This window comes from Spea bombifrons, chromosome 7 (genome assembly GCF_027358695.1).
Source record: "Spea bombifrons isolate aSpeBom1 chromosome 7, aSpeBom1.2.pri, whole genome shotgun sequence".
Classification (NCBI taxonomy): domain Eukaryota; kingdom Metazoa; phylum Chordata; class Amphibia; order Anura; family Pelobatidae; genus Spea; species Spea bombifrons.
Window position 1 is genome coordinate 17,001,823 of NC_071093.1, and position 26,974 is coordinate 17,028,796.

At 40.6% G+C, this 26,974-nt stretch overlaps 1 protein-coding gene across 3 annotated transcripts; it reads right to left on the bottom strand.

The window, feature by feature from the left end:
• On the bottom strand, positions 1–25,228 carry LOC128502423 (caspase-8-like). 3 transcript variants are annotated; one of them, XM_053472250.1, is made up of 11 exons: positions 25,082–25,228; positions 20,546–20,877; positions 12,601–12,697; positions 10,734–10,869; positions 9,901–9,980; positions 9,704–9,740; positions 4,146–4,208; positions 2,600–2,679; positions 2,310–2,415; positions 1,325–1,805; positions 1–664 (listed from the first exon to the last, which is right to left on the bottom strand). In XM_053472250.1, exons 2-11 carry the CDS (start codon positions 20,839–20,841, stop codon positions 502–504), a joined length of 1,539 nt encoding a protein of 512 aa, XP_053328225.1. In that variant the 5' UTR covers positions 20,842–20,877; positions 25,082–25,228; the 3' UTR covers positions 1–501. The 3 variants fall into 3 exon arrangements, with proteins under 3 accessions (XP_053328225.1, XP_053328224.1, XP_053328226.1); XM_053472249.1 differs by having other exon boundaries at positions 9,901–9,983; XM_053472251.1 differs by lacking the exon at positions 20,546–20,877 and having other exon boundaries at positions 9,901–9,983.
• Between the last annotated feature and the right edge of the window lie 1,746 nt (positions 25,229–26,974).

The window sequence follows — 26,974 nt, forward strand, 5'->3', positions numbered from 1 at the left end:
GGCATTTATATCATAAAAAATCATGTAAATATTTACTAGTGAAACATTTTTCTTATAGGGTAGTCTTATATTCAAGCTTTTCCTTTTTTTCCTAAATTAATATTCAAATTCTGGGGGGTAGTCTTATAATCAGGGTCATCTTATAAATGAACAAATATGGTATATCCCACCTCCAGCCCCAGCTTACCTTTCACTGCTCCTGCAGTTTTTCCTCTGGCTGCTCGCGCACTGTGTGCGAGCAGCCTCGGTTTCACTGTGGGGTCATGTGGCGTTATGTTACCCCAATATGTTCCTATCTCCCCTTGCCCTTTCAAAAAAGTTTAGAAAGGGCCCTTCCGACCTGGACCGCACCGATTTGGAAAGGCATGGGGAGACAGGGGTTGTACCAGGCCACTAGAGGCATGGGTCTGGTCGCAGTTGCGACCCCTATAGTTACACCAGTGGGTAGCATCCTCAATCAATATATCCACAATGAGCACCAGTTCATTTATATAGTAGAAATCAGGGTTTTTTAGGCGTATAAGGTGTAGAAGGGGCAGGGAATATAAGCTTCTTTCGTAGGGTATAGGTAGGCTGGGGCATTTGCTTTCTATTTCCTTCTTGATCTTCCTTGAGGCTGACATCATTATTGACTTTTGTGAGAATGGACAAAATATCTTCACCCCTAAAAATATGAGAGATAACAGTTATTGGTCAAAAGTAGAATTAAGAAAACACTTTTAAATTCAGAGGGTAAAGATGTAAAATGAGGCAGCAAACGTAGTTGTGGTCTTTACAAGGTGATCCACATATATAATAATGACTCCAAATAGCCAGGATGTGGGGTATACACAGCTTTGTTTCTTCCTAACACTGAAATTTGAAGTGGAAGAATGTATTTGCTTATTAAGGAAAGAAAACCCTTTTTGTTATACTGTGAATCTGTTGTATTTAATTGAATGTAAAAAAGAATAGGCAGCAACTATGTTTCCATTCAATCAGGAATGGAGGTAAGACTTGAAACCTCATTTAAAAATAATCACTCTGTGTATATACAAATGTTTAGCATTACTCACAATTGATGTAATAACCACATCAGGACATCTTGTAGGATATTTTACAACATTACAGGTTTTCCCCTTAACTATATCTTTAGTAGATGTCCACACATCTGACAGACAAGTAGGCACCAGTTGCTGGCAACTATCTCCACACACTCAGAGTAGTCATCCTACTACTTGATATGCCTGGAATTGTCACATAGGTGATATACCTAACAAGTATTTAGCACCATGTTTACTTAATTAAATTAATGGGGGTTTTACTAGAGTACTAGACTACTAACCTCGGAACCATTTCTGCCAAGTTCTTGCATACTGCTTGAATGTACCACGTTCCATATTTCACATGACGGTAAGAGTAATATCCATCTACTGTTGACATCCCTATTAGTAAATCTGCATCTGTGGGAATTTTTATAACATATTTCCTTGGAGATACAGAGGCATCATCTTGTATAGGGTATGAATCCTGGCTTTTTTTTCCTTGACATGCTTGTATAAAAAACAGTTTAGGTTTTCCACATAGGGTTGGGCAATTATCAGGGATGAAATAAGTGATTATATCATTAATTGGTATAGTCACATTGTCGTTTCCCAGAATCATTCCAGATTCACCATGTGTCATGATGCAGCATACAAAGCAGTCTCTCTCACTATGGTCTCTAGAGGCAAAATCCTTCATACATGTATGGATATTTTCTGCTGATTGCTCATTGTGTGTCTCCACGTCTAATCCAAGCCATTTAAATACATTCCTCAGCTCCTCTAAAAAATGCAGAAAAAAGTGTAAATATATATTTAATTTTTAATAAGAGTACTTCCTATCTAAAGAAATGTAAGACATAGACTTAATTACAAACATAATAAATGAAAGCAAATTATATGCATATCTAAACTATTTGTGCTCCCCTCCCTTTAGCCAGCCCTAAATCCCCCCTGTGAATATTTATAATAAATCAGGTCCATAATCCATGTGACATGGGAGTCTGATAGCACAGTGCAGGAAGATCAATGCTGACCCTTAAGAGTGGGGATGAAATTTAGGTGCTACATTTTCAGCGGTAATGGCACAGTTCGTAGCAGAATTCTGACACACAGAACACTGGGGCCATAATAACCATTATATGCCCAAACTGAGTTTTTTAAAAGGTTTGATCTCATTAGTTTTATCTAACTTGCAGAATTGTATTTTGAATTGTTTGTACAACCTTGGGTAAAACTATCATTGGAGTAAGGGACATGCCTGAGCAAATTATATTAAAAATGTACCTTCATCCTTTTCTGTCCCTTGTCTTGAACTGCTGTGCATGAAGTCTAAATTGCTTATGATCAAGCAATAACCTCTGTGCGTGCTATTCATTGCATAAAGATCGTCCTGTGAAAAATAACAATGGATACGTTTTTGTTAATGGCTCTCACCGATCAACCACATTGACTCCTTGCAATTGCAGGCTTGCATATTGTGTAAACACAAGGCATTCACACCTTTAGGAATTAATGATAGTTCACAGCACCAGGAATCATTTGACGGTGGAACCATATGACAGATTTAGACTAACCTCAGCACTTGTTCCTGGTCTAGCATGTTGGTTGAGCCTGAGCATATGTATTTTATTTTCAAGGTTTCCAATGTTGTCATCTGCAAAATCAAAAATTGTAGAGTCTAAATGGTGTTTTTCTATATAATGAATATAAGCAAGGGTTAAGTAAGTACACTTAGTGTAAATCGTGTTAACTCTTAAGATAAAGCAGGAATGTGGGAACAACACTCTCAGCTAGAAATAAATTAGTTTTAGTGCTAGATGAAGATCCTCTAGAGGCCCTAGGCATTTGCATGCACAAACTTGTGCTCGCAGACACACACCCACAAACCCCCATACTTGTCAAGTAGGTGGCTTCATTCCTCCACTGCAGTGAGAACGACTGCACTTGTACTGTGGACAAAGTGACCACATTCTGCCACTATTCAGCCATTTTACAAGGACACACATTATTTTCACATGCCTGTGTATATGTTGGTCTGCAACATGTGAAATTAATGTGTCTTGGAAAAATGGCAAAATGTGGTCACCCTAACTGTGGATCATGTTTGTGACCGTGCTAAACTCCTGTCTTATGGCTATAGTAGCCTACTCAGTGGAAGTCTACAGTAGCAGCTGGATTATACATCCATTCGGGCAATAAGTGTGTGCCTAATGGATTCTACAGCACTAAGGTTGCTGTTGTAAACAAAGGTTAAGTGGCCTTATTAAGAATACCTTTTTCATTTTCACTAAAATTGCTCCCAAGAGATAATCTCATTACTGTGTAAAAAATGCGTATTAAAAAAGGTTGTACTTAAACATGAATTCATTAAACATGTAAAAACAATTAATGAAATTACCTACCTTTAGGGGAAGCTGTAGCTCATAAATGGTGCCATTTTGCCGTCACTGATTGACTGCTTGAAGGAGTCAATTAGTGGCAAGAAATTATTTCCACTGAAATCCCTGGGTATAAGTTAATTTGCAATGCCCCAAATTTACAAAGCATTTAATATTTTGGTCCCAAACACATAACATTGTGTTCACCAATTTGGTGTTCTGGTATTTTCAGTCTTAAGTTGAGATGTGAGTTTGTTGGCATGGCAGATGCCCTTGTTTAATAGAAACAACCAAACAGCGAGAACAAATGCTGATGTGATGAAAGTAATGTAATGGATGCATATGTTCTCTCTATTTGTACCGTGTTAGCCATAGAAAGAGACAAAGTAAATTTAATAAAGATGATACATTATTTGGCTAACTGACATGTAACGGATTGCAGCTTTTGAAACTATCTAGGTCTCTTCTTCAGGCATTTTGTACATATGCCTGTATATTAGTCAGGTATAATATGTCTGAAGAAGAGACCAAGATAGTCTTGAAAACGTGCTAACCTTTTAATTATGTAAATAGAACTCTAATTCATTATACTGAAGTTCAATGCAAATGGACTCCAATGTGCATTGAAAAGTAGTGAGTGAAATATAAGTGTAAAACTGTTTACAAGTTTTGATTCCCAGGGTTATTAGAATATAACAAGTAAAAATCTCATATTTTTCAAAAAGACAAAAAAGTTGATTACCTTCTCTTTCAGCTTCTCCACGTACAAGCTGGATATGCTCTCTCACGCTCTCTGTCCTAGTGTCTGAAGTGAAAAATATATATTTTAATTAGACATGGTATACATGCAGTAACTTTCCAGTAAAAAAAACAGTAGCATACAATTACCAGGAGGTTTAATTTAACAACATTTACAGGTTATTGTAAAAGCCGTTATTTCTCCATATCGGCCCTATTCACTTATCTGTTATCTTATATGTTTGTAACAATTTGGCTGGTCTGTACCATCTCCAAACTTTGTACTGGCTACATGATATGGTCAATAATAAGCATTATGGTGGTTTGAGTCTGAGCTTGAAGAATACGAGAGTTGTCCAGGGGCACTGCAAAGCTGTAAGAAAGTAGTTTTTAAAGTCACTTAACATCAGCCACTGAATGCTACCAGGTACAATAAATAAATGGTTGGCTGCATTACTGAACTCTTAGTTACTTATTATTACCATTTGTTAATTGTTATAACCTTGTGGCATTTGCAGACAAATTGTGATTGGATGACTCAGGACAAGGAGCTGCGGCAACTAAAGAAAGTTAATGTCAACAAAGCTCTGGGGCCTGACGGTATTCACCCACGAGTACTTAAGGAGCTAAGTGTGGAAATAAGTGAACCTCTGTTTTTAATCTCCCATGATTATTTTCTTTCAGGAATTGTACCAGAGGATTGGAGGAAGACAGATGTGGTTCTTATATTCAAAAAGGGTTCAAACTCTTTGCCTGGAAATTATAGACATGTGGGCTTAATTTCTGATAGTTGAGAAAGTATTTGAAGGGTTATTAGGGGATAATATTCGGAATTCATTGGGAAGAAAAGTGTTATTAGCTAAAATCAGCATGGTTTTATGAAACATAGGTCACACTACTAACGTAATTGCATCCTATGAAGAATTAAGTAGAAGTGCAGATGCAGCGATGCAGTGGATGTATTCCACTTAGATTTTGCCAAGCCGCTTGATACAGTTCCACACAATAGGTTAGTATTCAAACTGAAAGAAATTGGTCTACATGCCAATTCTTGGGTAGAACATTGTCTTATTAATAGAGTACAGAGAGTTGTCATAAATGGTAAATTTCCAAGCTGGACAAAAGTGGCGTCCCTCAGGTTTCTGTTCTGGGCAGGGCCGGACTGGCCCACCGGGATACCGGGAAATTTCCCGGTGGGCCGGAAGGTCCGTGGGCTGGGCGGCCATGAAGACAGCCGCTGAGCTGCCCCCCAGGCTGCCCGAAATCTAATCAAAGCGGCCGCTGGGTGCTGATGCGGCCGGCCGGCCGGCCGGCATCAGCACCCAGCAGCCGTGTGCGATGGCCGTCTAGTGATGGGAGCAGTGTGAGGGGTGAAAGCTCCGCCCCCTCGCACTGACCTTTCACCCCTCACGCTGCTCCCATCACTATGCGGCCATCAGATTGCTGGGAATGTAATCTGAACGGCCGGTGCGTGCTGATGCCGCCGGCCGCCTCTGCTTTAATACTTTTTTTTTACTTTATATGGCAAGCCGATCCAGCTTACCATATAAATAAAAAAGAAAAGTGTTAAAGTAGCTCCGGCCGGCGGCATCAGCACGCACCGGCCGTTTAGATTGCATTCCCAGCAGTCTGATGGCTGCATAGTGATGGGAGCAGCGTGAGGTGGAAGCTCCGCCCCCTCGCGCTCAGACTGCTGCAGCACCGGATGTCAGGTCAGTGGCATCCTGTCAGCATAGAGGAGAACAGTGTGCAGCTACCAGGAAGTCAAGAGAAGTAGAAGGTGAGTAAAATAATGTATTTTTTGTACTGTATGTTTTTTGTATTTGTTAAAAACAAAAAAAATGGGCATGTGTGTGTATGTAAGTGTGTCCCCCTATATGCCACTCTGCCTCTAGAAATGCCTTATACCCCCTATATGCCACTCTGTCCCATGATATGCCTTTTAACCCCCTATATGCCAGAGTTGCATATAGGGGTATAAGGCATTTCTGGATGCAGAGTGACATATAGGGGGTCAAAAGGCATATCTGGAGGCGGAGTGGCATAAAGGGGGTTAAAAGGTATATCATGGGGCAGAGGAGCATATAGGAGGGTATAAAGCATATCGGGGAGGCAGAGTGGCATATAGGGGGCATAAGGCTTTTCTGGAGGCAGAGTGCCCCATGATATGCCTTTTAACCCCCTTCATGCCACTCTGCCTCCAGAAATGCCTTATACCCCCTATATGCCACTCTGTCCCATGATATGCCTTTTAACCCCCTATATGGCAGAGTGGCATATAGGGGGTTAGAAGGCATATCGTGGGACAGAGTGGCATATATTATTTTTTATTTAATATGGCAAGCTGGATCGGCTTGCCATATAAAGTAAACAAAAATGTCCCATGATATGCCTTTTAACCTCCTATATGGCAGAGTGGCATATAGGGGGTTAGAAGGCATATCATGGGACAGAGTGGCATATAGGAGGGTTGAGGCATATCAGGGAGGCAGAGTGGCATATAGGGGGGTATAAGGCTTTTCTGGAGGCAGAGTGCCCCATGATATGCCTTTTCACCCCCTTTATGCCACTCTGCCTCCAGAAATGCCTTATACCCCCCTATATGCCACTCTGTCCCATGATATGCCTTTTAACCCCCTATATGCCAGAGTGGCATATAGGGGTATAAGGCATTTCTGGATGCAGAGTGACATATAGGGGGTCAATGGCATATCTGGAGGCAGAGTGGCATAAAGGGAGTTAAAAGGGATGTCATGGGGCAGAGGGGCATATAGGAGGGTATAAAGCATATTGGGGAGGCAGAGTGGCATATAGGGGGCATAAGGCTTTTCTGTAGGCAGAGTGCCCCATGATATGCCTTTTAACCCCCTTTATGCCACTCTGCCTCCAGAAATGCCTTATACCCCCCTATATGCCACTCTGTCCCATGATATGCCTTTTAACCCCCTATATGGCAGAGTGGCATATAGGAGGTTAGAAGGCATATCATGGGACAGAGTGGCATATAGGGTATAAGGCATTTCTGGATGCAGAGTGACATATAGGGGGTCAAAAGGCATATCTGGAGGTGGGGTGGCAAAAAGGGGGTTAAAAGGCATATCACGGGGCAGAGGGGCATATAGGAGGGTTGAGGCATATCAGGGAGGCAGAGTGGCATATGGGGGGTATAAGGCATTTCTGGAGGCAGAGTGACATAGGGAGTAAAAGGCATTTCTGGAGGCAGAGTGGCATATAGGGGATTAAAAGGCATATTATGGGGCAGAGTGGCATATAGGAGGGTATAAAGCATATCAGGGAGGCAGAGTGGCATATAGGGGGCATAAGGCTTTTCTGGAGGCAGAGTGCCCCATGATATGCCTTTAACCCCCTTCATGCCACTCTGCCTCCATGAATGCCTTATACCCACTAAATGCCACTCTGTCCCATGATATGCCTTTTAACCCCCTATATGGCAGAGTGGGATATAGGGGGTTAGAAGGCATATCATGGGACAGAGTGGCATGTAGGGGGTATAAGGCATTTCTGGAGGCAGAGTGGCATATAGGGGGTTTGAAGGCATATCAGGGGGCAGAGTGGCAAGCCTGGGGGCAGAGGTGCATAATTCGGGGGTAGGTTGTCAAATGAAAGGAAATAAAAACCAAACATGTCTCAATCATAGCTTTTATTAAATATGGAAAAAAATAGTCTACATGAATTAATAAAGAAATAAAAGTTTCTTACCAGAAAATCGTGAAGAATAATGTGATCAGTGTTTTGTTCGACTGAATAAAATGGAACTCTTTCATTTAAAAATGTTCGCAGTAGTAAATGTTTTGATCCCATTATGTGTAATGTATTTCATTTATTAGGGCCTTTTAACACTTTTGCTTTCTGGCATTTTAATACAAATAATGAGATAAAAAGAATGGCACATAGTGTGACTCGGGTGTGTATAAGGGGTGCGTGTGGGTATAAGAGCTTCACCGTGAGATAAACTATATGGGGCTGGTCTCCACATTTTTCCAGGGCTGCTTTTCAGTCCCAGTCCGGCCCTGGTTCTGGGACCATAACATATTTATAAATGATCCTGAAATTACTTTACTCTGTAAAGTAATACAATGTGAGCAGGATGTTACTTTGCTGCAGAGGGATTTAGATAGACTGGGGGACTGTGCACACAAATGGCAGATTATACACAAGCAATTTACACCCTAAACGGTAGTGAATTAGGGATAACAACAAATGAGAAGGATTTGGGAATAGTTATAGACAACAAACTAGGCAACAACGTGCAATGTCAGTTGGCAGTTGCTATGGCCGGGAAGGTATTGTCATGTCTAATAAGAGGCATCAATGTGTGGAATAAAAATATAATTTTGCCTCTTTATAAATCAATGGTAAGGCCACACCTTGAATATGTTGTGCAATTTGGGGCACCTATTCTAAAAAAGGATATCATAGCACTGGAAAGGGTGCAGAGGCGGGCTACAAAATTAATAAAAGGAATGGAACACTTCAGTTATGAAGAAAGGTTAACTAATTTATATCTGTTTAGTTTAAAAAAATGAAGCCTCATTATACAAAAATATTCGGGGCCAATACAAACCATTGTCTGGAAATCTATTCATAAACAGGCTATGCATAGGACACGTGGTCACGCATTTAGACTGGAAAAAAAGTGATTTAGTCTAAGGCAAAGGAAAGGGTTTTTTACAGGAAGAACAATAAGGGTGTGGAATTATCTGCCTGCAGAGGTATTTTTATCAGAGTCTTTACAGACATTTAAACAGGAACTGGATGAATACTTGCAAAAACATAATATTCAGGGATATAGTTTTTAAATTATAGGGAAATAGCTTCCTGATCCAAGGAGAGATCTGACTGCCATTCTGGAGTCCAGAAGGAATTTTGGTTTCCTAGTTTGTTGCAAAATTCGAGCTACAAACAGGATTTTTAAATTTTTTTTATCAACAGCAATTAACAGGCTGAACTTGATGGACACATGTCTCTTTTTTTTACCATATGTAACTATTAAAATAAAAAAATAACAAAAAGGGAAAATAAATAATACAAAAAAAGAGAACACCTGACCACCTGACAGAACAGAAAGTCTACTTAACACGTTTCGCTTTGTCAACTGGGTGCAGTTTGCACAAAGCCCTGTCATATTTGTGTAAAAAATATATAATTGTAAATATAATTTTCACAACTTGCTTCGAACACCTAATAACACTTAAAGCAATATAATATACTAGAGTATGGTAGCAGAGGAATTCTATTCCAAATCACAACATTTAAGAACAAGTGGATTATATATAACAACTTTATTGCAGATATTACAATATTAATGTTTCACATTCAACACTTGGTTTATTTCATATCAGAATTTTCATCCTTGATGGACACTTACCTCCATAACGTGCAAGAAGAATCACCCATTTGGGTAAATGCCAAATAAAGAAATATGTATACACTGCAGAGCAGAGACTTATTGGAACACCTGCCAAATCACTATAGATGTGGTACCTTAAAAAAGTACTAAACTTGAAACCAGTTCCAGATTAAATCAATATAAACGCTTACCATCATTTGGCCACTGCTTTTCCAGGTGGGACAAAGCCTGTTTTGGAAACACAAAACATAAATGTGAAAAAAAGATGACCCCCCTCCCCATCCTCAAAAGGTGTTTCCCATTTTAAGTAATTTAATTTATAACTTTTTTTGTTTTAGGTACTATATCCCCACTATATATCCCTGGTAAAGCCATCCCTACATTGTACCTGAATGGACAATGGTGTTTTTAAATCTTCTGGTTCTATTCTATTTATGTTTGGTTCAGGTATTCCTTGGCTTTGTTGCGCTGCTGAAATAAAATGTAAAAAAATAAAATCTGTTAGTATACAAGCATTACAACATTTGGAGTCCATGTAAAATGAAACAGCATGTATTAAGAAATTGGGCCTGAAATATCACTTTTACTAAAACTGCTGTATCAGGAACACCCAGATAACCATGACTCTGCAAACAGGGCTTTTTGCAATCAAGAGTTGCAGATTCCAGGCATGTTGTCAGCACCCAGAACCAGCAGACTGCACGCTACAGATGGCAGGTGTATACCTGAGCCACTGACAACAGTGACATGTAGTCTAAACCAATGTCACAAACCAGACCATCTAATAATCTTCAGGGTTTAATCCTCAGAGTTTGAATAGCCAATGTGACATGTTACAAGTTAAACATGATATCTATCACCACTGCAAGTTCAGTCTACATGCTACCTAAAATCCATTGCAATTCAAATTTAAACTCTGTTCAGAGCTTCTCCACATTGTCAATATGTAAGCTAGCTTTCCTACTGAAAACATAAGACACTCATATTAGGACTACTTGCTAAAGCATCATGATGTTTTTAGATTGGTTATTCGACCAATGGCACCAGTGATGTATCCCTTATTGAATAAATGTGTGTACAAAGGAGAGTAAAATGAGATATAAGGGCATCAGTTTAATTTGTCATATTTTAGAATTTGTTAAAAGTCATCATTTCATTAATTTGAACAAAATGGGATGAAAACCATAAAAATTATGCACATTAGAAAAACGCACACTATACCTTTCTCATTCTTGTAGTTATCAATTATTTTCAAAACGTCAGGAGAAACCTTTTCGAAGACACCCTCAAGAACTTTCAAGTTATCTTCAGAGATGATTTCCTTTTTTTCCAAATAGCTCAGCAGATCAAGAAATGTCTGAAAAATAATTAAAACTTGTTATTTCTATTTTCATGCTCCTTCCTCATTGTTCATGTCAGCGAATCTAAACATGAATGGGGTGGGCATATAGCTGCTCTGAATCTAAGTTAAGACCAAGAGCTAATTAAGGGTTTAGTCTTTACATCAGGGAAAGCGGGCAGATTAACATGGGCCAAATGGTACTTATCTGCAGTCAAATTCTATGATGGCATTGATCTGAACATATTTTAACCACGAAGATGATTCTAAAATATTTAAACCGGGATACTATAATTTATCAAGACAAAACAATCAGGCAGAAGTTGCTAGTTGTAACTTAAAAAAGTTACATCAAAAAATACAGGTATAGATTACTTCACCTTTCACCTCAAAACTACTTTGCACTTATTCATAAAACACAGAGGTGTTTGATCTCAATGAATACTGAATGCAGAAGAAAACCTCCTAATCTGCAATATCAGTGGGTGTTTAATTTGGGCTGCTGGCTAAGGAATGAACATTCCAGTAAGGGAGGGATGGAGAATGACACCGTCAAACTTTCAATGTACATGCATTACAATTCAAATATTTTAGGAGTCTATGTAAAATAAATCCAGCATGTATTGGGTCTGGGATATAACTTTAAAAACTGATATTGCTTAAACTAAAACAGAACATCAGTTAAATGAACATGTAGATTTTGACGACAAATAACAACCATTCATTCCATCTAGTGTAACCATTATTTCTGCTATGAACATACCTGGGAACTTCTGGGATCCGGTTACACAGAGCCTTTCCTTTTTGGGATGCGGCCAGGACTGCACACTGGCGTTGGTGGGCGGCCCCGCTGATGTTGTGGGTGGTTCCGCTGACGGCAGCGGGACCGCCCACCGACATCAGTGTGCAGTCCTGGCCGCGTCCTGCAAGGTGTGGCTACAGATTTGGCATTAATAATTGATTTATGAGATTTATATGCTTTTGCAACCTACGGATATCAATTTAGGCAGCCAAGTAAGGCATTAAGAAGAATATATTTTATCCAAACAAATAATTAAATTTGTAAACACATTTTCTGCTTTTATATACACAAATTGAAGAACACTAACATATGCTCATAGCCTGAGCCCCTAGAAAAGAGTACCAGAGGGATTTGGTCTTAAAGAGGGAGTATCCTTACAAAATCTATGCACTTGGGAGGTATAGCTTTGCAATTTATGGTAGGGGTTTACATTGGTCAAGATAAAGGTAAGGATTCAAAGGTGATCTTATGTACATGTTAACATTTTGAAACTATATTGTCAGTGACTGGTTTATACATAGCCAACATCAGGCTTGCTTATAAACAGCAACATATATGTCTATATTACTGATATAATAAACAAATGCATAACTATTTTTCTTTTCCGGCATACATATAACTATGGTTGTGAAGTCTCCAGATTTGCTTTATTTTCAGAACTGGAAAAGTACTGTTAAACCTTCAGTCCACAGTTCTGCCCCTGATCCCACACCCAGCCACCCACAGCTTTTCCGCCAGCTCTGATTATAGCCAATATTGAGAGTTAGGGACAAATATCAAGGGCAACATTCCTGGGAAAGATAAGTCATTCCGTTTTCCCATATTTTTTTAACATGATGACAGACAGTGCTTGCTTTAAACACATAACTCTCCCTATAAAAAAGTGTCTATTCTGGCCATTGAAATGCTTATATTAATAACTCTCTTTCTGTTCCTCTCATGCTTACCCTGCTTTCTTTTTGCTTTTTCTTAATCTCCAGGAGGAACATTATGTCTTTTAGGTCTTCAGTGGTGACATTTTCAGAAATCTCAAACAGCATTCGCCTGTGGTTTGAAAATGAAGGTCGTTTTAATTTAAACAAGAGGGTCCCAACATCCCCATCACTTTTATACTCGAGATTTATTATAATAATAATAATTAAAAATAATATGTTTGGTGGGATGCCTCAAAATACATTTTCACCCTGGTCATTGGCTCCCATTCTTTAAAACATACAGGTTTTGGCAGGCCCGGACTGGCCATCGGGCACACAGGGCATTTTTCCTGGTGGGCCGGGCGGCCCAGGGCCGGATTGACGTAGGGGCTGATGGAGCTGCAGCTCCAGGCCCCTACCTTAAAATAGGCTCAGTCAGGACCGGACTGACTGGGCCTATGCGGCTGCATTAATGCAGGGCATAAGGGGCACCTGCCCCTTAAGCCCACAGCAACTGCGACCGGGTCCGCCACTCTAGGGGGCCGGGCAGCCCCAACCAGGGCCGGCCTTAGGGGTGCGCGGCCGCACAGGGCTTAAATTAAAACATCGGGGGGGGGTTGTTTACTTTATTTAACATCCTTCATGTTAAATAAAGTTTGTTTAACTTTATTTAACATGGAGGATGTTAAATAAAGTTTAAAAAAAAACAACAAAAAAACCCCGATGTTTTAATTTAAGCCCTGTGTGGCCGCACACCCCTAAGGCCGGCCCTGGTGGGGGCTGCCCGGCCCCCTAGAGTGGCGGACCCGGTCGCAGTTGCTGCTTACTCCGGCAACAAGGTAAGTAAGATAAGTAGGGTAAGGGAGGGGGGGAGGGGTTAGATAGAAAGGAGTAGAGGGGATAGCTAGTGAGAGGGGGTACATACATATTGAGAAATGGGGAAGGGGGTACATAGTGATAAGGGGGAACATAGAAGGGGCAGATAAGAAGGGGATAGGGAGAGGGGGTAGTGTGAATGCGTACAAGAATGAATGAATAAATGTGTGGATGAATTGTGTGAATGCATATGAGAATTAATGAATTCATGTGTGGATGAATATGTGTTAATGATTTGTGTGAATGAGTGAGTAAGTGTTTGTGTCTATCATGAATGTTTAAGTGATTTGGGGAAATGCAAAGATGGTACATGAAGGGTGGGCTTTAACAATAAATAAATAAAAATGGGCTGCTCAGTCTTAAATGCCCGGGCCTATTTTTTGTCACAGTCCGGGCCTGGGTTTTGGTAAACGCCAAATTCCATTTCAATAGGGAGATTAAAATACTAGATCATTTTTTTTATTTTTTATTAAAGCTTCAGTGCTTGGGAGGCAGGTAAAGCAAAGTTTTTCCAATACTCCCTTTCTCCCCAGTAACTAACATATGCAATGACACATATATTTACACACACTCTCACAGACATTTACACACTGTTGTTAACACATACACATTCACACACTCTCGCCCTAAAACGCATTTACACACTAAAAGACACACTCATGCTAACACACGCTTATACATCCCAACTTATGCTAACACTCCTTACACATACTTACACATAAAAACTTTTTTTAATTGCATTATTGGTCAGAGAAGCATAACCAGACAAGGAAGGCAATTAAAGAAAGAGGAAACAAAAAATAAATACAGCGCCTACACATGACCAAAAGCTGGACAATGAGGGTAATATCATAGAACGACATGACGCCATCATACAAAAAAAATCTGCAAACCCGGGCAAGACCCACCCGACCTAGCTAGGACCCCCAACACAGAGGCACGAAAATTAAACCCCAACAATAGGATGAAGACCCCTCAAAACCTGCAGGCAGTACCATTCCATGGTGTTAAATGCATTAAAAAGCGATTGGTGAGCCTCCCTATCTAGGCGACCAACGGCCAAAGAACTGTTTAGCTCTACTCTTCTTGTGAAGGATGGATTCAAGCCAATCCATGTGGAAGATAAATTGTGAACGAGAGAGGGCCATTGCTATTGATGGTGGGTGTTGGGAGATCCACTGAGATAATATGGCGCGTGATGACTTAGCTCCCATCACACCAGGCCGTGTAACCTGCGATAACAAGCCAAAAATCGTTTTCTGCTGTGATTTGAAAAGGGATGGCTAGGGTTCTAGAAATATATACGATTGCAAGTCATCCCAGAAGGGAACGATTGAGCTATATGACTATAGGCCATGAAAAAGGTCAGCATCTAGCGTTTGGCATTTTGGACAAAGCAAATGCTCAGCAAGGCCCATGGAGAAGCCAAGCTTAGGGGTAACATAGGCCTTATGAAATATCTTTAGAAACATTTCGCTGTAATCTTGAGAAACAAGGGTTTTGGAGTACTTAACATAAGCTTGGAGTACCAAATCAAGAACAGGGAACTCATTATACCAGGATGCCACACCACCTACCTGCCTATCCCACGCCATCAGGCGCCTAATAGAGTTGTAAATCTTGAGCGGCTTAGAGGAAGACACCAGGGTAGAGCAATCCAGCAGATTAACAATATTAGTAGGAGAAAGACCCTGCAAGATCGTGTGAACATAATTAGGCAGCTGCAAGTAATGTATAGGGTGCATAATGATGGGGTAAAACATATCCCGGAACTGCACAAAAGACAACAATTTGCCCATTTTCTGATTTAAGAAGTCGTTAATAAAATGGCCACCATTTCGGGCTAAACACCTGAAAATCACATCTTCCCGCCATGCTGGCATTGTGGATTATGTACCAATGGGGGGAATCTGGAAGAACAAAACTTCAAGCCCAAACCGCAACCTGACATGCTCCCATGCCCTTGTAGTATGGTACAACAGAGGATTAGAAGGAAGACCCTCAGGCCAGGAGAATCTGAGAAGATGCAGGAGGGAAGCCAAGGAAACCTCACGTGACAGTTGTTGCTCCAAGCCAGAATCCGCAAACCAAGAACAATCTAGTATCCAATCAACGGCAAAGCGATAATTAGCTGCCAAGTTATAGTCAGTCAAATTCGGGAGGTTTACCCCACCATTAGAGACCGGCTGTTGGAGTTTGACCATCGCTATTCTGGCTTTTTTATCCTGCCACAAAAATGCAGCAGTAGCTTATTATTATGGGGAGAATCTGGATCGGATAGAGCAATTTTGGAAAGAAGACACCGTCCAATAAAGGAGAGATTGAATTTAGACCACATTTTAAAGGAACACTCCATTTGATGCAGCAGAGGGACAAAATTGTACAGTTGGGTTGGAATAGAAAGCCCCAAATACCTCAAAACAGGGGAATGTGTCCACTGGCATGATGCCCACGTAGTCTGAATGGAACGGAGGGGGCCTTGACAGGGATGCAGAGCAGGGCTAGGTCAGGGGGTCAAAGAAAGTTCAGCAGGGAGGGGGAGGAATTGAGGGGGGTATATAAGGTTGGGGCATAAAGGGGTTCTGGGCTTTTTGTTGTGCCAGCCTACCCAGTGTGTTTGTCTCACCCTCCCTCGTTTATTTTGTGATGTTTCATGTGGTTATGTGACCTTGTTTACTAATTTTCTTTGTTTTGTTTCAGGATTTTGTCACAGCCGGGGGGCGGTAGCTTGCCAGGTTGCCGGGGGGGGGTGTTATGTGGTTATTGCCACTGGTGTTAAAGTGTCGGTGGGAGGTTCCTGGCTGGGCGGTTGCTGGAACCTCGGGTGGGGGAGGGGCATCACCGTATGCCCTCCCATAAGGTGATGCTTACAGTTCGGCCCCGGTTGGTCCTGACAAGCTTACGGGTGTTTTATTGTATATGGGTCATTGCCGTGTTAATGCACCTTTTTTATGTTTACAGGTTGCGTGGCAATGACGTTCATAAATCGGCTGTGGCCTTTATTCATCCCACATTTGGTGTCTGTGTTTTTATTGGGGGGTTAACTGGGATAACATAGCCCGAGAGTCAAGGCTACCCCTGTCATGAAAAATCGCCACCCCAGCCCTGCCGCGCTTGCTGAACGATGGGAAGCGCCTCCGCCTCCGTTTTAAGACGGTTAACCAAAAATCCGGACGCCCTATGGAACTCGTCAAACAGCTGAAGAAGAGGACGCATTGCTGCCCGAGGGTCAGATAGAAACAACAGGAGGTCATCCGCAAAAGCGGCAAATCCAATTCAGCAGTACCCACTGGAATTACCTTAAATTCCACAGAGCACTCAATGATACAAATAAAGGGCTCAATTGCCAAATTGAAAAAAAAAGCAGAGATAGAGGACGCCCCTGACGCGTGCCTCTCCCCAAGGGGAACCAATGATAATTAATATTATTCACAGTGACCTGCGCCACAGTGCCCTAAATACATGTATAAACGGAAGACCAAAGCGATGGAACGGAAAAATGAACAAGATAGGACCAAGATATTCTATCAAAGGCCTTATCCACATCACAACTAATAACAATGGATTTCTTACTATTCGTTAGTTTAGCCCCTTAAGGACAATAGGGGTTTTTACTCGTAGTATATTGTGGGACAATGGCTCTTTTAACGTTTTTCAGTGTTCCTGTTTAGCTGTGATTTTCTTCTTTCTCATTTCGTGCTCCCACACATATTATATATTGTTTTTTTCAGGACAAACAGGGCTTTCTTTAGATACCATTAATTTTATCATATCATCTAATTTACTATAAAAAAAATGATAAAATATGGGGATTTTTTGTTAAAAAATTACTTTTTCTCACTTTTTAAACAGAAAACTTTTACTCATCTGCAAAAACGAATGAAAAAACCTACTAAATAGATTCTACTATTTGTCCTGAGTTTAGAAATACCCAATGTTTTTATGTTTTTTTGCTTTTTTCTGCACGTTATGGGGCAATAAGTAGAGGTAGCGTTTTGCCATTTCAAAACCTTTTTTTCCAAATCTGGTAATTCTTCCCCCCATGTGCCATTTCAGGTATCTTTGAAGCCGGCCAATGAAATTTACCCCATCAAATCATATATTTTTAAAAACTAGACACCCCAAGGTATCTGAAATGCTGGTATTTTAACCCTTTCAATGCACTAATTTTACCACTACCCTTTGTGAAACTTTATGGTAGTAATTATTTTTGTATTTTTTTCACACATGTTGTATAAATTTATCGCTCCTGGTATATGTCCGTGTCACACAACACCCCAATATGTGTTCAGTAACATCTCCTGAGCGCAGCGATACCCCACATGCATGGGTTTGTAGGGTTATTTGGGAGGTAAAAGGCCGCCTTTGTGAGGTGTGTATTTTTTTGCCATTTAGACATCTGCCCCATGTCCCATATTTGGGACATCTTTGAACCCGGCCAATTCAATTTACCCCATCAAATCATATATTTTTTAATACTAGACACCCTATGGGCATTTGTAATGCCAATATTTTAACTCTTTCCATAATGGAATTTTTGTAAAGATATTAGGACATATTTTGTAAAAATTTTAGGACTTGCTTATTAAAAACTTTTTTTTTTTGGTGACAGCGGGGATGTTTACATGTTACCATATTTTTGACATTTTTTTGAAACATTTTTTTTTTTTTTTTTTTAATTTTTTTTTTTTTTTTTTTTACTAGTCACTCTCACTAGTGAGCTGGGCTCCATTGACCTTGCATGGTTGGATGCAGTACCTGCATTCAACCTGCAGGAGGAGCTCGAGAGTTCTCAAGAGGGTCTGGATAGACCCTCTATGAACTCATTTCTATTGTTAATGCCATCCTGTGAATGACGGCAACGTCATTCACAGGATGGCACTTGTGGTTGCTCCTCGGAGCAATCACAAGGCGATCGGGGGTCGGGGGGGTTGTGTTGCTACATGCCTCGATATCGAGGCATGTCAGCAACACAGTTTATGCTTAGGAAGCGATTCATATCGCTTCCTAAGCAGTTTTAGCCGGGCGCCGCCGCGATCTTTGATGATCGATGCGGCGGCGGCCATTTTTCTTCCGGGGAGGGCTGCCGAGGGCTGCCCTCCCCGGATCCACGGTCAGCCTCACTTGTGAGGCTTCCGTGGATGCTGCAAAGCCGCCGATCGCGGCGAAAACGCCGCGATCGCGGCGCTGCAGCTATTTAACGGCAGCCCGTACATGTACGGGCATTGTCGTTAACCCGTTGCACGGCAACCCCGTACATGTACGGGGATTGTCGTTAAGGGGTTAGAGGTCACAATGGCAGCAATCAGGTTTCTAACATTTTGCGTGGAATGACAACCCTTCACAAACCCCGTCTGAGAGGAGGAAGTGATTTTCATTAAAATAGGTTGTAAACGGAAAGCCATTATTTTAGCAAATATTTTAAGATCCTGATTTAATAAGGAAATGGGACGGTATGAGGACAACAGAGTATGATCCCTATGTGGTTTCGAGAGAACTATAACCCGTGAGGCCATGAACTCAGTAGGCAGGACTTCACCAGACAGAAATAGGTTATAAACCCCAGCAAGGTGTACCGGTAAGTACGTGGACAAAAGCTTATAATACTTGGCACCTAGGCCATCCGGACCCGCGGGTTTAACCATTAGGGAGAGATTTGATCGAAGAGGAGATCTCCAAGGGTGTGATCGGGGCATTAAGAGGCTCCCTATCATCTGGGGACAATTTAGGAATACCAGCCTTTTGAAAAATATGGGAGGTTAAATCAGAATTAGATGAATCCGCCTTATAGAAATCTTCAAGATAGGTAGCAAAAAGCTGTATGATAGAGGTAGGATATGCCAAGACCGGGGGAGAGCCCCAATCCCACTGTTCGCCCGAGGGGGAACCGCACCAAGACCACAGCTCCTCACCTCCAGTCCAAGACACGCGGGCAGGTATGATGTCTCCCAAACACGAGTGGGCTCACAGGCTGATCTCCGCACCATGCACCACGAGTCCCAACACTCCTCCGCGTAGGAGCCGGACCCCGGCAGCAACACGCGAGACATCTTCGTCGATATCACCGCTGGACCCCTTGAAGCCATATCAGGTAAGTGAATGCAGGTGGTGGCTTAGATGATCCGCAGCACCAACGCAGCTACTTAGATGGAGAGTGGCAGCGTGAAGGAGAGCACTCCCCTCCACACTGAAGCAGGCAACACACACTCGGCTCCCGGGGGAAAGGGAAGAAGAGCACAACAGCTCCAATGAACCGACCAAAAGCAGTGGTAAGATTGCTGTGCTTTTCACGATTTGATAGCGCAGATGGAGAAAGATTCAGTTGGCACTCGAGGAGCTTGTCTAAAAAGCCTACACATACACACTTATCCTAACACACACTTCCTTTAACACATATTTACACATACACATTCATGCTAACATACATACATACATATATATAAATTTACCCCTCGCTCACTCTCTTACTCCCTTACCTTTTTCAGAACCTTTTTTAACAGCTGTTTGTGCACAAACACTGTACACATGTGACCGTGTTACTTTCCTGCCTCCACTAGTGGGCCAGTCCAAGGGGGCCAATTGCCTCTCTGCCCTCTGTGCCAGCCTGCCCCTGGCACTAAGGGTCTTTAAACTAGCCCTTATGTAATCTGACTATGCACAGTGGGGCTCATTTAGACTCAGAGCCTAAAGTAAAGATCCAGGGACTTAGGCTAGGACAAGTAACCAGAACAGAAATACGATTATAACAGTAAGGACAATACTGAGACATGCAAACATGACTCAATATATGCCATTGTTTCATTCCTTGCTCATGATTATACAGTGTCCCTCAATTCTGCTTTTTAGACATAGCTTTTAAGCACGGCATTGGGTTGAAATGCATGAGCCTAAGCAAAGATAGGACCATCTTGCAAACAATTCTGTTTGGCAATGGTGCGCAAAAAAGTGACACCTATTTATGCCAATATAGAAATGTGTGAGAAGTTATGCAACTGACTTGCATTCCCAGCATTAAATAGATCCTGAAGATAAAATTTGTCCTTAGTGCTTGTAACATTTCAAGCATTATCACTAGGTCCAGTGAGATGTTTTGAAAGCATACCTATACAATGTTGTTTTCCCATGGGTAGGCAGAAGTTCTTGCACAGACACTTTGTTATAGTCAAGAACCTTGAGTAGACAGTGCTGCCCAATGATATACAGAAGTTCAGCCAAAAGAAAGTGGTTTTTCTTGTCAATGAATCCATTTTGCATGAGCTGGTCAAAGAGCTCTCTGCCTGACTCAATCTTACTCAGTTTCTTGCTAGATAAGAGATCAATGCAGAGAAATTTAAGAGACTGAACATCTGAATGATCCAGTTCAGAATCAATCTGGTAAAGCAGGTTCACAAATTCCATGGCACCTGCATGGGCCAGTCAGAGTGCCAGTTTTACCTAAACAATGAAACAATAAACATAAAGGTTAGTAGAAAAATAGAGACAAATATATTCATTTAGAAAAACCATATGAGCAATCCACAATCCATCCCAACTCCCTCTTGTACCTCAAAACCTGCAACTTGGCATAGTCTTTCATGATAGTCTTATATTTATCCTATTCATGCTTAAATCCTTGTTTTGTATTAACGTCTAAAACATCTATGTATGGAGTGCATACATACATACATTTATAATAAAAGTAAACAAGAGAAAATGGCACATACAAGCAATGTTTTCTAAATAATACATTAATTAATTAAAAAGAAATTAAAAAAGTAAACATGATAGTACTCATAGCTTTAGTGTAATGTCCCATGCGTATTAGATAAATTGATGAAATAAGGCTTCTAGGAGGAGTCATCTTGTCCAGCAGACTATTTATTAGCAATGCATAGAATGATATATTGCAGAACATAAATGTGCCTATTGCGTTCTTGAATGAGGTAACTTCAACCCAACTCCGTATATATACAAAAAAAGCACACACACAAATTTTTTTGATTACTGTCTCACCACAACATCACACAAATAACATACAGAAATATGCAATCAATGTTACACAGGCAACACGTTACATAAGCATCCAAAAATTAACTGTATTGGTAAACAAGGTTACGAAACCCCCACACATAAACAATCAATAGCTGGTATAAGTGGTATAAACTTAGTTTGTGCAACTACTGACACCTAAATGCACACCAACCGCATGATCTGCATCACCAGGGCATAAGTCCTTAGGCTTTTACACCATGAGTAAAACCATATCTAAAGACAGTTAACACGTGCACCATAACAGTCAACAATAACACTACGAACTGGTTGACGCCAGTAATATAAGACTTCTTGAAAAAATTACTGACTTCCCAACACATCTAGGGCCCTCCCCAGATCAGACTGTAAAACCAACATCCAAATATCTGAACCTGTTTCCTCCAGTGAATCCTATCACTTCCACAAATTCCTAATGCCCCCTTTAAATAATTATTGGGCCACACAAATACTGTCTGAGAATTAGCTGCCAAAATTTGTCTTCATGTTTCTCACTAGACAGGAGGAATCCCGTGTATACTGAGGTGGCAAGACAGTTCTCAGGAAACCATGTCCCACTGCATACCTTGGAAACCAAGCAACTTGACCATAATCTTTCTGGGGTCAGTCTCACCATCCGGCATACAAAGTAAAGCCCTGGGACTCACCTAAAGATCCAGAAAAACAAATCCAAATATATACCTTACCCACCAAAAATGGTGTGAGTTCCTATCACCCAATTTACTGACTGACGACACCATCTAGCTGTCTCTGTTGCTGCTTCAATGCAGTAAGAAATAGGTCTTGAAATTATACACAGAGTGACCTAAACCTATAAGTCAACACTGAAACGCAGGAAAACTGAAATTGAGACAAATGAGACTAATCCATGATAGCCCCAGCTATACTTAAGGCCTGACTCCCAGGTATGAGAGGCAAATGCCCTTACAATATAAAGGTCAGTATCCTATTGGTCTAATTAAGATATCTTAATCTCTTAATCACTCACTACAGATAGAGCATGAAACAGCAGTCCCCTTGCACTAAATGGTTTAGGTTCACCTACTAGACAACCTGCAAAGTCCCCCAAAATACAAGAACAAATGTGCACTGAAAAAGCTTAACTTTTCAGAGGCGCAACATACCCCTGGAAGCTGGCACACCAGATCCACCAGCAAAGTATATGAAATGAACCGACTTCTAGGTGGAACGCTAGGCCCTCCATTCCAATTTTAGTGCCTGTCTTAAATGCCAAAGCCGCCATCCAGCAATCAAAAACAGCAATTTTCCTACTATAAAGGTGACCAATACAAAATGTTGAGAATTGGTCCTCTAACTCGCTTGGATCACATAGAAAGCCTGGGTGGAAAGGACCAGAGTCAGCCTTCAATTGCCTTCAATTGCTCTGTGACACGAGCCAGATGGGCCAGATGGTAAAATGATCACAATGTGGACAAGATAGTGAATCAGCAATACTGTTATTCACTTTGGGGACTTAAAAAAACTGTAGGCAGTGCAACACTAAATGCAAATACAACCACAGAACAGGACCAGAGGAAGAAGTAATATTAACTTCCTATACTTAGGATGTGTTTTCATACCAGAACTGAACCTGATTGCTTTCTAAGCCACCTCCCCAAATCTTAACTAGGTTCAAAATAGAAACAGTTCAAAATAATGGAAGCCCTGGAAACAATTAGTTGAAGGGTTGCATGACTGGGGCAGTAAAGCCTGACCATGAAGGGTTTAACAATTTAATTAGCAGGATTGTTTAAAGGTGGTAGGGAGGTGAAGCAGAGGTCACCGGATTTGTAAAAAAAGGTATAAAAGGTACATGAATTGAGCACATAACATATTCATTCAGTTAACTAGTTAACCTCGTTGCTGAACGCAACCGCCCGCCCTGTTTATTGGTGGGGGTTCTTCGTGTGTTTTTGTCACAGCCGAGTATTGGCGGTGAAGGGGTGGATAAATAAGGTGTGGGGGGGTCCGGCCTAGTTAATAGAATTGTTCGTTGCTAATGGGGTCGCTTCAACGGCTAGCCAGCAGGTGGTGGTACTTATTGGATTAGTACATTGGGCCCTCTGAGCTGGTGTTTTGCGGCTAGGGGGTTAAAAAATATCAGTTGGTTTAGGGCTGGTGCTTAGCCGTGGGTGACAGGTTTGCCGGTCTTTCCCCCAGTTGTGGTATTATGAAAATATATTGTTATTTATCCACTCATGTTAATATTTTCATATCTCATGTTAATAAAGCTGTGGCCTTCTCAACCCAACAAAGGTGTCAGTGTTTTTCTTGAACAAATAAAATTATGGGAAGGAAAATTGGACTTGCCTAAGTCATGCCATACTCCAGGTCAAGGCACTGGCTTCCCAGTGCTCTGGCCAGCACCGAAATCACCTGTTTCCTCTGAAAGGTCCCGAAACCAACAGACCTTGAGACATCTTTCTACAGGCATCCTTATTAGACATACCCTACCTCTCATAGAGCCTATCTTGTCAGGGTCACCTAATGTTGCATTACATGGCAACCTGCCTCAGTTATTGTTACAATATTTAGTTATTATTACAATAAGTATTGTAGTTATTCTAGTACTAAGACTAGACCTGCATGGGCTAAAAAACAATAAACTTCAAACTTAAAATTTCAAAGACAAAATATAGTATCAGGGGCACTGCTCTGTCAGTGACAACAGAAGAGAGGGACTAAGGAAGTAAACAGGCAATGCAATAAATTGTTTAAACAAGCCAGCTGTGTTCTGGGTTGTGTAGGTAGATGAATTAGTAGCAGAAAGGTTTTGCCACTTATCAGATCTCTGGTCAGACCTTATATAGAGTATTCTGTACAGTCCTGGAGACTCCTATCTCCTGAAGGATATTGACATTTTGGTGGAAGTCCAGGGGAGGGCTGGTAACATTGTGAATTGTTCTGGATAAAAAATACCAAGAAAGCCTAACGGAACTCAATATATCTAGCTTGGAGAAAAGAAGATTGTCCAGTTCTTCACAGATGTAATGTTATACAGAAATACAGTCTCCAGCATGGTATCACTGGCGAAACTACAGGGGTCGCACCAGTCGGTGAAACAGTCGCTGTCTGAACAGTTTACGAGCTGCCGGAGAGAAAGCAGCAGTGGTGGGATTTATGTATATGTGTTTGTATTTTTGTGTGTATGTGAGCATGGATGTGTAATTTGGTGTATATGAGCATGGATGTGTAATTGTGTGTGTGTGTGTGAGCATGGATATGTAGGTGTTTGTGTGTTATGTGTATAAGTAGGGTGAGATGGAATTTTAGAATGAATGTGCACCGGCATAATTACCATTTAATTATGACAAACTATTTTGTGTATAAACTTCATTTTACATTATAACATGATTGAGACCTGGTTATGGTTTATATAATGTCAATTTAATCATCTAATGTTTAGTTTCTCATTTTCTTTACCCAATTAATAATCATTATGCTTTCCTTCCAAATACACCACTTGCTGAGTGGTATTAATGCCGTGCACACATCAGGAAGCAGTCTAAGAGGAAAGTACAGTCGGCCTAAAACCAAAAGAAAAAGAAAAAACTTTCACAGAAGTCACTTTCACAAAATTCACATCAAGTGAATAAGAAAAGGCACTCACCTATTAAATGTTCCTTGGATTGTTCAGAGAGTTTGGGTATGAATTTTTTTAAAACAAAAATAAAATTAAAAGCACTATTTCACAGTTGTCTGTTTCTCTCTGTACGTTAAACTTCCTGTAACTAGACACTTGAAACTCAGCTGGAACTTCCAGGAGTGTTTCTGACATTGTAGGCCCTCCCACATCTGCTTGCGTCTACTTGCTTTTACTTGGTAATAGCCACTTCCTAGTTGTAGAAATGACACATAAATGTGCATGCTTGCATCATTGTATATATATATATCTTTGGGCGTAAAGTGATCTGCCACCTTGGAGTTCTTTCCTTTGCTCAGTAAACTGTAACCTAAACTAACCAAATCTCTTATTTTATTCCTGCAGGTTATATGCAGGTTATATGCAGAGGAGCAGACAGTATATAATTTGTTTAGTTGGATGGATCTATAACAATTGCAGTATACGTCATTGACTGTGGTAAACAATTTTTACATCATTTAACCTCTTCATGACCAGAGTTATTTTGTATATTTTGTACCCCAACCACCTGAGGTGGGTTTTTTTGTTGTTGTTTTTTTGCAATTTTCCCCGAGTTTGTTCAACCATAATGTGCTTCTGTTAATGTCAGTATTATTATTTTTTATTAAGATAAGTGAGACTCTTTTGTTATAATAGCTTTCAAAGTATTATTGAAAAGTTTCCACGGTCATATAAGCATGAAAAAGGAAAACTAAAAAGGAGGATTAAAAAACTAATTTTGCATTTCGCCAAGATATCTTAAACCCTTTACTACTGGGAGTTTTAGTACCCTACATATTTTTACCACTTGTTGGTTTAATCAAGATTCCTCCTTTTCTGTGTTTGATGTGCCCACAAAAATTATATATCCTTTTGTTTCAGAAAAAATAGGGCTTTCATTTGAAACAATAGAACCATGCAAATAATAATTATTGTGAGTGCTAAAAAAATTGCATATAATTCATTCAACACAGTAGGTGCCACTGATAGAAGTACCGGTACATCCTAATGGGCTTCTTGGCTCACGTTTTAAGGATGTACCAGTATGTCCTATGGAGGTTAAATGGGTTCAAGCACTACCTAGACAACTGAGGTATTTTTAAAACCTTTAAAAGTACAATATACGCTGAATTTACATTTCACTAAATTGAGCAAATGTTCTGGAGCAGCAGCACCACCTTGCTTAAAAGTGCATCGCCCCAAAACATTTGCACAATTTGATGATGTGTAAATAAAGAAGTTGGTATGTGTGGTATATTTATTATTATTTAAGGTGGAAAGTAGCTGGGTAAAAGTATTTGCTTTTCTTTTGGCCTGCTTTTATTTTACCTAGCATAATTTTTACATGCAAAACATTGATACAAAAGTTATGAAATAATAAGTACATGCCTATATACAGAAAGGGTAGGTAAAAATTTTGGTGTGCACATTTTACAATTAATCTGCTCTTCGGCAGATGTTTTTAGAACCTAGAACCGCCCCTGGTTGCTGGGCAGTCATCCTGAGAAAACACTGAGCTCTTGCATTCTCAGTATTTGTCACCAGTGGAGTGAAAAAGTGAAGTCACCCTGGCCCTGGCACCGCTCTAAGTAGAGCCTTGACACAAGCCCTTAAGGACAATAGGTTGGCCTTAAACCCATTAAGGACAAAGCACTGTGAGCCTGTACATGTGAAGGCTTTGTCATGAGGGGGTTAATCATTTCTGAATGCAGTGTCTTGCTGTTCTTGTATATAAAATTTGACAGCAGGGTGCAGCAAAGCAACATTTCTAAATAAAAAATCAGAACTGGATGACCTCCTGGTAGTCATGGAATGAAAAAAGCCTGTGAACGTCTTTAGATGTCATAAAACTGAAGCTTTATTGCGTATATCAATATCAAA